The following is a 12,258-nucleotide window of genomic DNA, read 5'->3' on the forward strand; positions in this document are numbered from 1 at the left end:
GGCAGATAGCATGGACAATGGAAGAGACATTGTACTCATGAGGACAGCACATGATTTCATCACTGTTCCTCAACCTTGACCAAATGGGGAAGGATCCTCATTGTCAGTATATGCCGGCAGATTACAGTTGACTATTGGGATGAAGGATGCAATGGGATGAAATTGTTTTGGATCTTGCTTGGGGAAGTTTTAAGTTTTATAATAAACAAACAAGATGGAGTCTGAAAATCTGTAATTGGGTGCATTGCCTTTGTGGGTACCACTATTAGCCCATAAGTTCTGTATGTAGAGAGGTCACAATGAGCTTTCCAAAAGCAAAGGAAAGGAAGAGGAGGAGGAGTAGAACTCAGCCAGGCAAAATAGCACCGCCTAAAGTCCTAAAGACATCAGGCTTCTGGAGAACAGATGGAAAGAGTCCTATCTGCTCTTAGAGATGTGTCATTAGGGAGCCTGGGAGATCCAGATTAGCCTCACTTTGCCAGTGCCAGCAATCCTGGGCAATGGTCCTCTGTGCCAAGGTACAAGAGGAATCTCCAATAATATGGTCATGGAACTTGATTTTGAGGAGAGAAACTAGGATGTGAAAGCAAAGAAATTGAGAACAAAGGTAAAAGCCCAAAATTCGTAAAATATATCCTCCACAGGTGTACCAGGTCAAAACCACAGGAAATGGAACATTAGCATTTATTGGGCTAAATAATAAAAGTCAAAATAACTCTGAACTAATTAATAACACTCAAACAGGAAAACAATATTCTGAACATTAATTAAGGAAAACTTTCCTGTGGATGCTGGCATTGGTGATGGGCTGAGATTCATGCCAGGGCCAGGATTTCCTTCCCACTACCTCTCCCCCCCCCGCCCCCCGCAAGATCCTCAACCGACAACGAACCAAGTCTCTGTGTCCAAAGCTGTCAGTGACTTCCAAAGAAGGAGGGTGGGGAAGGCTTGCTTCAAAGAAACACAACCCGGGTTATCCTAGGTTAGCATTTAATGGTAAATCAGCACTTCTGTTTTCAACCCCAATCTGAGTACTAACATAAAACTCTGACAAGACAGAAAATCTTTCTTTTCACTTTTTAAGAAAATTAGCATTGAGTAGTATAATTCCAGGAACATGTTCTACTTATTTATTTGGAAAAATAGAAGTTAGGGACCCCTCTTCATCCCATGACAATCTATTCTATGAGAGAAAATGAGAACAATCATTGTCATGACTTTGAAAAATATAACCTCTAAAAATACTTACACTGGTAAGCTTAAAAGAAAAACACCATTAATTAAAAATATTGTTAAAGGAAATTATTTCTATCCATATTGGTTCAACTCCTGGTGAGAGTGCAGACAGAAAATTTAGAAGCCATGGCTTTTTGGGGATTAAAGAAAAGCAGCAAAACAGAACTGATTTGGACAGATTTCAGATAAAGGGACCTGGAACAGAATTAAAAAGACTCCAGAAAAATAGTAACCCACAGGTTAAAACCGACCTGAAACAGAATCCAAGCACTGTGAGGAACCACTGTGGAGGGAATCCAGAGCTCAGGTGCTGCCTGAGAAGTTATAAGCGATCAGACAAGGTCAAGAAGTTTTTCAACCTACCTTTTATTTTTCCTCCTCTTCAGGACTTCCAGCCTCCTCTCATGCCCAACCTTCTCATCTAATCCTCCCCAAAATGATGGTCTGTGGCCCCAGCCGTCAGAGGTGGCTGCAGCACTCCACACTGCCCATTATTAGTCCTCTAAAGTTTCAACCTCTAATCTTTGGGCTCTGGAGTCTAGTGTGTGGAAAGAACAAACTTTCTGCCCAGCCTACCAGGAGGAAACTGCTAAAACTCCCCATTCTCACTACCAGCTCCAGGGTCTCCAGCCTCTCTCTCTTGCAGACAGAGGCTCTGAGGCCAACTAGCTTGGAAGGTTCTCTCATTTCTGCCATACTTGGCCCACTCAGGCTGACCACTTTCTTGGTGGGACTCAGAGAAACCGTTCCACTGTCTTGAACATGTGAAGATTTACAGATCACAAGTATGGTCATAGTGTGGAAGCCTCTCACCTCATTTAATTTAGGTGCATATGATCAAAGAGTGTGTTATTCCAACAACTGCCCCCACCCACACACCCTTGTCCAGCACCTAGGATCACATTTATCCCAAGGAATCGAACATGCCACACCATAAAAGTTTTGGCCTTTAGCCAATTATTATCTGAAAATATGCTAGTGTTAGGAGACTAAGGCAGCAGCGGCTTACCCAGAGGGCAGGACAGTCTTCCAAGAGCATCTGTATGTGTGGGCCCTAGCAGTCATAGCCCAAGGGCAGGGCCCGTTAACACAGCAGAGACACTGGCAACATGTTTGAGGAGTGACTGGGCAGGAAAAGCACATTCTGGGCATCTCCCTTTGTAAATACTTGGGTAACGTGCACTTTGAGGGCACAAGTAGGTGGGCTTCAGCAGTGACTTCATTGCCTTTCTATACCAGGGAGAGTCAGACAGACAGAAATAGGCCCGGAGGAAAGGAAAGCCTGGAGCAGAAGTTAAAATATGCAATCCCATGAAGGTGTGTAACATGGAAAAGCATGAACTGTTTCAAAGATAAGATCCCAGGCCAACGCACATATAAATGAGCCACATTTCATAGTAAAATAGCACTTCATGAGAAGAGTTAGAAATGTGATTTTCCTAGACCATCAGGACAAGAGGTTTCTCCCACTCTGTTCCTTTACTTAGCCATACTCTGCCTCTCTGGGTGATCTGAGCTTTTAAGAACCCAGGCAGCTCTGCTGTGCAGGCAGGGTGATTCTCACCTCTGACCCTCAGGGAGCAGAGCCGGTTTTACCAGAAAGCGTTCACAGGAAGGATGCTATGGGATGCTCACAGCCCTAGCTGAGGGGCAAGAAAAGATAAAATGTGGTTTTCTTAGCTGAAAACACTACAAATCCACCCCTACAAGGGGTATTTATGAGTTACAGGGGATGTGGGGCCTGGATATAAGCAATTTTCCCCTGAACCCAGCTCCAGGGTTACAGATGGTTGGTGATCTGCAAGGTCAAGTGGCTGAGGAGATAGGAGGTTGGAGAGTTAAAGATGAGCTCATGCTCAACATTACAGTATTAAGCACAGCATTCTCGGATGCAAAATTCATGTGGTGAGTCCCCCTTGGGCAACCTACCAGGAGAGTGGGGACCACAACCACCAGGCACACATGGGAGCCAATGTGCAGGAGAGAACCAACCATACTTTCATAATGTGAACCCATGCTTCGTGGCCTGTTGGAGGGGTGTGGAGGGAGTCCTGCCAGCTGCAGTTCTCTCTCCTGAGGAAAAGGAACCCTCCATGAAGCACTGGTTCCTGTCAACATTTTTAAAAGGGAGTGAGGTCAAGATAAGGCTGCTGCTTTACAAAAGGAAGTGCTTCCTTATGCGTGTGCCTCTATGTTCTGTGTAAACCTCTCTCAATATGGCTATGAGCAACATGAGTAATAGACCATGTTCAAACTCCAGACATCTGCAGAGTATCCTTTGCAGAATGCTGGGTAACAGCAATGAAATGGGAGCAGCGAGGCCAGGGACTTACTCCCAGCAGAAAATTAATCTAGATCAACTTTCTATAGGATTAAGTATGGGCCTACTCCCTCTTCAAAAGTGGCAACCCTAGAAGTGCTGGAAAAGATGGATAAGGGCTCCCAAATAACCGGGCAACAAAGTTTTCTGAGGAGATGAATGCAGCAGAAAAACCACAGTTGGTGCCATGTGGTCATACCATCCTCATCATGTCTTCATGGACCCCACTGGGTCCAACAAGAAACTCCTCAGGGAATTTAGGCTCAGATCTCCTTCCCACAGCCACACTGAGACTTGTGCCAGCAGTACATTTATGGGATGTCTGACTGTAACCACTAAGCTATTACTTTTTAAGGAAATCAAAATTACGATATCCCCTCCACTCCCAAACCACCCATCAGCACTGGCTCACTGTTTGAAGGATGTGGCAAGTCAGTTTGCTTCAGAACAGAACACAAACACTGTAGTGTCAGGAAGAAAAGGCCTCCGGATCATCACACCACTTCCTTCTGCCTCCTCCTCAGGGGCAAAATATTACTTCTACTTACATTTGAAAGACTAATTTTTAAAAAAATTAATAAAAATGACAATTTCCCTGTCGAGATCACATGAACACAAATAGTAAAGCAAAGTCCTTGGGGTGGGTAGATGGATGCGGAGCAGGCTTCTCAGGTGCAGTCAGCCTCCTTCCTGGTGTGGACAGCTGATGCTTCTTGGAGGAGGGGCTGTGAGTTTCCCCATCCCAGGTCCCTCTTGCCCCAGTACTCTTTCTTCTGCAGCTATCCTTGGGTTTAGTGTTGGGATCACAATTTGGAATTCAACAGAGAGCTTCTGGAGGTGATGAGACAGAGGGAGAAGAGAGGGGAGAGGGATGGAAAATCAGTCCTCTTCATCCTCACTGATATCATAGGCTACAGACTTGTGCCTGGAGAGGTTTGCTGGGGAGGAAGGTGGGGAAGTCTTGCCAGAGAATGGCCATCGGAAAGAGGGAGACGGGGAGCGATCCCGAGTAGGGCTGCTGCTGGGACTCTGCTTTGGACTGATGGCCTGCAGCATCCGGCCTTTTCCCTCTTTCAGCATATGTTTCTGAGGAGACAAAAAGAAGAGTTAGAAGAAAGCTGCAAATCCTACTAAATCATCACAGGAGGAACTGAGACTTCAATTATCACAAGTGCCCCTGCAATGCTGAAAGTGATCAAATAAGCCAGAGGAGGGGCATAGCTACATTACTAAGCAATTTCCTCCCTAAAGTGGTCTTTGCTATACTCCCTATTTAAGGGTTCCCACCTGCTACCCACAGTCACCAAATAAGTGACTTCTATGTAGAAGGAATTCTTAGAAAGCTACTTAATCTGTAGTCAGGCTCCAGGCAAAAACAAAGGAACTCACTCAGACAAAAGGGTATACATATCCCAATTTAAGTTCTCTGAAAAGGAAATTGCATGTTCTCCCTGAATAACCTATTTTAGTCTAAAGACCTTCACGGCCAGATCCTTCCTAACCCAGGGCTCATTTGCTGAACAGCTACACATATACCTTTATTTGGGATTGAAAATTCTTTTCTTCTCCTGAAGGACAGAGTTCTCACCTCATCCAGGGATCCTGCAACAGCTGTATATAGTGGAGGAGGCTTTCTTCCTATCATTATTTATTTTTTCTTTCCCTCCTATCTACAACTACAGTGTAGAAGCAAGCTGAATAAGGCCACTTGCTTATCTTGTTACCAGTTTGGAGGCTGATACAGAGCTGGAAAAATGATTTAGGAGAATGTGCAACTCCTTTTTGTAAAGATTTGAAAGAAATTTTTGGGGATAGCTGAAATCTAGTTCTGCCCACACATGAAGAACAGATTAGATAACTTCTTGATGTCAATGTCCTTTTCTGCTCAAGAATTCAATGATTCTCTCAACAGCTTAGAAATGCCCTGAATTATCCACCAGGGAAGACATACCAGTGCTCCTTCTGGACCGAACATTTCCAGGAAACTTCCAATGAATTCTCGGGATTTCTCTTCCCATTTCTGAATGAGGTCAATGCTTTTCTCCTCCACTTTCTGAACAAATTCTTTTGACTTCTCCTCCACATCTTTCACTTTCTTCTTTACTTTGTCAACCCGCTCCTGCAAGTGGTATTTCTTCTCCTAGGCAAAGAAATAACTGTTTTAAGAAATAATAATCATCCTGACCTTCCCTAACCAAAAGGAAAGAAAAAAACATAGTTCAAGCACTCCACTCATACTTGTTCCAGTCTGTAGGACCTCACCTTGCTTCAATCCACCTACACTTCTTCAGCACACTAACAGATATGATAGACTCTGGAGGGTCATCTTATAGAACAGTGAGATACAACTTTCACACTACTGAGGGAACACAGGATTCAACTAAATCTGAAAGGTAGGCCCATTAACAGGCAGCCAAATGAAGTCAGTTTTCATAAGTAGAAGTTTGGAACATAAGCATACCCAACATGACCCAAACCCCACTCCAGATGGAGACATTTTGGTAGCAATGAAATCACTGTATGACACTGCCAAGAAGCCAGCTACAACAGGTTGAAAGTGGAAGTATTGGCCTTTTAACTTAATTTGTTCATTGTACTAGTTTTTTTTTTCCCCATTTTCACTGGCCTACCCTATGATTTTAGGAGAGTGGGGTTTATTTATTTACCTCCCAAATTTACAATTAGGTGGCTTATTACAGAAGTAATGGGCTACAATTCAGGATCGGGATTAACTTGGAAGTAATAGGAACAACTCAGAAGACAGGATGCAGTCAGTCAGTCAGGACAGCTTCCAACCAACACAATTCTCATCTAATTCTTGGCTATGCCCTCAAGCAGGCCATCCTTAGCTGTGCCTGCAGCTGATCTCTGTTGCCAGCCCTCTTCTCTGCCTGGCCTGCCTTCTCTGCTTGGGGCAGTGTTACAGCTCTTTAGATTTGCCAACAGGTGCTCAGAGGCTCTCGACTCCACTAGCAAGCCCCCTGCCAAAAGATGCTCAGCTCTCTTGCTCTGTGGGCCAAGAAGTCCAACACAGCCTTCTTGCGCTGTTTTGAGAGGGGGCTTTATTTGCTTTTATTGTTTTTTGGTATTCGGAGGTCCATTTGCTCATTTGCAAAATGAAGATGATACTCTTTGTTCTTACAGATACCCTTATGATATGAATGCTTTGGGAAGAAAATGTTTAGTCAAATGAAAACTATTCTCGCAATTTCCAGGTCATAAAGGGGAAAAGGAATAAGTTTAAGGCTTTTAAACACCTGAGTCTTATGGGAAAATAGATCAAGATTTTGTAGTAGGCGATAACAGCAGCTAGGTTTTATGTGCATAGATAAATCATATTTAAATGAAACTATTTCACTTATTCCTATAGCATCATTCATAGGACTGGGAGCAGGTGAGGACCACGGTAAGCTACTTACATAGAAGATATAGTTAGCAGTTTATCTTTCTAAATCAACTTTACTGAGATATAATTTATATATAAAATGGATTATGATTTATTTCTAAGCTTATCTCAAACTCAGAAATAAGCTTAGAGATAAGCTATGAAAGCTTATCTCAAGCTTTCATAAATCAAATTGATAACTTAGGTTTACATTCCCTGAGAAATTACATGCAAAATGATGTGTGTAAGTATACAAGCAGGGAGAAGATCCATAGTTTTCAGCAGATTTTCAAGACAACATCCAATCTAAAAAGGTTGAGAACTACTGTTTTAAATGTATTTGATATTAACAGGACACTAGGTAAGTTACACACTCTTATTTATTTAATTGGCTGTGTGTCCTTATATTAGTGTGTTGACACTAGTCCATAAGGGCAGAAATTCCCTCTGGTTTATCCTCTTTGTAAAGAGCATAGCATAGTGTTCCAACAAGGAAGCATTCATTGAGTTTTTGGGGGTGATAATGACTGAGAAAGAAATTCAGCTCAGATGGAGCAAGAGACAAACCATGTCCTTCTTGCAGAGCCAGGGGACTCAGATGAGGGCAGCAACTCACGTTGATAAAGCTGACATTGAGCTCCTTAGCCGTGTAGCCCCTCTGCAGATTCCGTCTGGCATACACATCATAGTCCCGAACAATTCGAGTGATGATGTCTGACGTGGAGATACCTTCTGTCCTCTGTGTTGGAGCAAACATGCCTAATGCAAGAATACATGCACACACAGACAAACACTGTGAAATCTGGTTAGCTCAGGCAGCAGGACTAGATGGAAACTGGAAACAACATTCCTTTCCTGCAGAAGTGACATCCAGAGATACTGACATACAGAAGGAAGACTGAATTAAAGGCTAGGGGAAAAGAAAGAAGCCATAAGGCCTTAATATTAAGAGAAGAGGGGAAAAAAGGGATTTGGAACAGGTTGCTTGATGTTAAAAGAAATATCAAAGCAGATGCTCCTAGATGGTTGAGAATTAACGGACATCAATCAGTGCTGTTCTCAGCCTACCCTCTTATCCAAAGTGTGAACTTAAAGAGGATGCTGAATTTCTCAGTATACAATTTTCATTTTGTAAAGCACCGATACAACAGAATTTCTGTAGTTGTCCATGAGGCCCCATAAAGTGAGGATACACATCAACTTACTCACCTGCTTCCTTGATGTGCTTGTAAACATCATCACTCCCAGCAGAAGAATAAGGGATGTCATCATGGGCTACAAAATCAATCTGAAAATAAGGAAACACCATTTAAAACACAGGATAACTGCCATTCGGAAAGAATCAATGAAAGGGCAATAAGCAAAGTGTCAGGCTTCAAATGGACTTGTGTGTGTGTGCATGTGTGTGTGTACACCTTCCTTTACTTTGCTCCTAAATGCCGTGACTCATTCACAAACCACCCAACCTGGCTATTTAAGGATCATATATGTGGTTAGCCAGTTGCCTTTACAACTACATTTCCTGGCCTAGTGGAAGTGTTACCCTTCCATTGTATACTAGTCTGTAGGGTAAGCAGATTTGCTGGTGAGCTCCTTAGTGGGCAGCGCTTAGGAAAGAAGGAAATCTCCTCACCTTCCTGGGCCCATAAGGACTGGTCAAATAAGGGTTTCTCAGAGTGTGAGAAAGAGGTTACTTCTTTATTCAACTGATTTATTTCGCAGTCCACAAGCTGGGTAGGAATACAAAAATATCAACCAAGAGCCCTTTTACTGGAATAGATACACCTATACTCTCAAGAAATGCAAAACCCAGGGCCATAATAGATCTTCAGGTCTCAGGATCTATCATTTTGCTACTGTCAATATGACTTGCAAGTGTGATGGGAGATGATATGGCACTGGGATCAATAATCTTTCTCAGAGGCATGATACATATCACTTATTTATTCCTTCCTGAATAGACTTAGAGGAACTCTGGTAGTGTAATAGACAAAGCATTGGGCTACTAACCAAGGGGTTAGCACTTCAAACCTACCAGCTGCTCCATGGAAGAAAGATGAGGCAGTCTGCTTCCGTAAAGATGTTCAGTCTTGGAAACCCTATAGGACAGTTTTACTCTGTCCTATAGGGTCATTATGAGGTGGAATTAACTCGATGGCAGTGGGTTTCGTTTAGTTTTGAACAGACCTAAAACTGTTAACATCTCCATACCCAACTCCCAGAAGCCACAGTAGTATGGAGCATCCTCATTAGGACCATGTCAGAGATTCTCAGGTAACATCTCAACTTCCTGTAACAATCAGTCAGGGACTGATAGGCAGCAAAGTGAAAAATAAGAACGGGGGCAAGTACGACTCCCAGTTGAGGATGTGCAGCTAACAAAGAAAAAGGGTTAGTCAGAAATTCCTCCAACGCCATTCTTCTGTCCGGGGCTGCCTGGCTGTGTTGCTGAAAATAATCTTTCTTATCATCTTTGGTGCCACTGGCTACTCAGTGCTGGTGTAGAAAAACCGTTGCTGTTGTTAAGTGCTGTTGCCTCGATTTTGACTCATAGTGACTCCACATACAAAAGAATGAAACACTGCCCAGTCCAGTGCCATCCTCACAATCCTTACTATGCTGAGCCCATTGTCACAGCCACTGACTGTGTCAATCTATCTTGTTGAGGGCCTTCCCTTTTTTCTCTGACCCTCTACTTTACCAAGCATGATATCCTTCTCCAGGGACTAATCCCTTCTGACCACATGACCAAAGTAGGTGAGACAAAGTCTGGCCACTCTCACCTCCAAGGACCATTCCAGCTGCACTTCTTCCAGGACAGAAGTGTTTGTTGTTCTGGCAGGCCATGCTATTCTCAGTATTCTTTGCCACCACCACAATTCAAAAGCATCAACTCTTCATTGGTTTTCCTTATTCAATGTCCAGCTCTCACATGCATATGTTGTTGTTGTTGTTGTTTGCTGTCGAGTTGGCCCCGACTCATAGTGACCCCTTCTTGGGTTTCCGAGGCAGTATCACTACGGAACTCAACCTTCCTTCCGAGGAGTGGCTGGTGGGTTTGAACCACCAGCCTTCTGGTGAGCAGTCAAGTGCCTTAGGCACTATGCTACCAGAGGTCCCCACATGTATATGAGGCGACTGAAAATACTATGGCTTGGGTTAGGTTCACCTTAGTCTTCAAAGTGCTATCTATGCTCTTCAACACTTTAAAGAAGTATTTTGCAGCAGATCTGCCCAGTGCAATACAAGGTCTGATCTCTTGACTGCTGCTTCCAAGAGTGTTGATTGCAAATCCAACTAAAATGAAATCTTTGAAAACTTCAATCTTTTCTCCATTTATCATGATGTTGTTTATTGGGCCAGTTGTGAGGATTTTTATTTTATGTTAGTAATCCATACTGAAGGCTGTAGTCATTGATCTTCATCTTTTAGCACTTCAATTCTTCCTCACTTTCAGCAAGCAAGGTTGTGTTGTTAGCATATCACAGGTTAAGTCTTCTGTCAATCTTGATGCCACGTTTTTCTTCATATAGTCCAGCTTCTCAGCTTATTTGCTCAGGATACAAATTGAGTAAGTATAGTGAAAGGATACAACCCTGACGTGCACATCCTTCCTAATTTTAAACCATGCAGTATTCCCTTGTCCTGTTCTAAGGATAGCCCCTAGGTCTACGTACAGGTTCCTCATGAGCATAATTAAGTATTCTGGAATTCCCATTCTTTGTAACATTATCTATAATTTGGTATGAGCCACACAGTCAATGACTTTGCACAGTCAATATAATACAGGTAAGCATCTTTCTGGTATTCTTTACTTTCAGCTAAGATCCATCTGATCTCAGCAATCATATCCCTCATTCCACATTCTCTGCTGAATCCAGCCTGCATTTCTTGAAGTTCTCTGTAAATATATTGCTACGGCCGTTTTTGAATTATCTTCAGCAAAATTTTACTTGTGTGTGATATTAATGATACTGTTCAATAATTTCCACATTCTGTTGGGTGACCTTTCTTTGGAATCTGAAAAAAATATGGATCTCTTCCAATCAGTTGGTCAGGTAGCTGTCTTCCAAACTTCCTGGCATAAATGAATAAATGCCTCCAGTGCTGCATTTGTTGAAACATCTCAGTGAATAGTTCATCAATTCTTGGAGCCTTGTTTTTCACCAATTCCTTCAGTGCAGTTTAGACTTCTTCCTTCAATATCATTGGTTCTTCGTCTTTTTTTTTTTTTTTTTTTCTTACTGTGACTGGGGTGAAAGTTTACAGAGAAAATTCATTTTCCATACAGTAGTTCATACACATTTTGTTTCCTGATATTAATTGAAATCCCCATAACGTAACAAGCTCTCTTCCCAATTCCTACCTGTAGTTACCTTTTCCCTGTGTCCTTCTTTCCTATGCATTCCTGTCCTCTGAGCTATCTCCATGTGCAAATACTGCCCTTCTGATCTCCCATGATTGATTGTTCTAAGGAGTGTACCTAGTATAAATGTTCACCTTGTATGCCTGTCTATCGTGAGTGCATTTAATTTCAGGCCTGAAGGGTAACTGGGCCATAGTCTCGGGGGATTCACCAGGCTCTATCAGACCAGTAAACCTTGTCTTTTTTTTTTTTTTTTAATTTTATGATTTTGAGTTTTGTTCCACAGTTTTCTCCCACTCTATCCAGGATCTCCTACACTGATCCTTTTCCAAGTGGTTGACAGTGGTAGCCAGACACCATCTAGTTCTTCTGGTCTCATGGTCTTATAGAGTGAGGAGGTTCACATGGTCCACTAGTCCCTTGGACTAACTGTTTCCATGTGTCTACGGTTTTCTTCATTCTTCTTCACTCCAGAAAAGGAGAGACCAATTGTTGCATCTAGAAGGCCACTTGCAAGCTTTTAAGACCCCAGTCACTACTCACTAAAGCAGGATGTAGAACAATGTTTTCGTGTAGTATGTTATGCCAATTGAGCTTGAAGCCCCCTGCAACCATGGTTGCTCCTGAGCCTACAAGTCCAACAACTCGCTCTCCCAGGGTAGTTGGCTGTAGCTAAGAAGTTATCATTAACTTTGCCTCCTATTAGTTCTATTTAAATGGACATTCTTATAGCACATACGAATACGTATGCAGAAATATCATCTGCCAAACTTATATATTGTTGTTGTTGTTAAGTGCCGTCGAGTCGTTTCCGACTCATAGCGACCCCATGCACAGCAGAACGAAACACTGCCTGATCCCGCGCCAGCCCCACAATCCCTGCTATACTTGAGCCCATCATCGCAGCCACCGTATCAATCCATCTCGTTGAAGGCCTCCCCCTCTTTCGTC

General features: G+C 42.8%; 1 protein-coding gene across 1 annotated transcript in view; it reads right to left on the reverse strand.

Moving 5' to 3' along the window:
• Positions 1-4,435: 4,435 nt before the first annotated feature.
• PCYT1A (phosphate cytidylyltransferase 1A, choline) overlaps positions 4,436-12,258 on the reverse strand; it is a 56,482-nt gene continuing 48,659 nt past the window's right edge. Inside the window, exons 5-8 of the mRNA XM_007949407.1 lie at positions 8,151-8,229; positions 7,558-7,700; positions 5,508-5,696; positions 4,436-4,642 (exon numbers count right to left, since the gene is read on the reverse strand). Coding sequence (XP_007947598.1) covers positions 4,436-4,642; positions 5,508-5,696; positions 7,558-7,700; positions 8,151-8,229 — 618 coding nt within the window. The remainder of the gene's footprint in view (positions 4,643-5,507; positions 5,697-7,557; positions 7,701-8,150; positions 8,230-12,258) is intronic.

Source organism: Orycteropus afer, unplaced genomic scaffold (assembly GCF_000298275.1).
Source record: "Orycteropus afer afer isolate SDZICR_OR568_19922 unplaced genomic scaffold, OryAfe1.0 scaffold00245, whole genome shotgun sequence".
In the NCBI taxonomy this organism is placed as follows: domain Eukaryota; kingdom Metazoa; phylum Chordata; class Mammalia; order Tubulidentata; family Orycteropodidae; genus Orycteropus; species Orycteropus afer.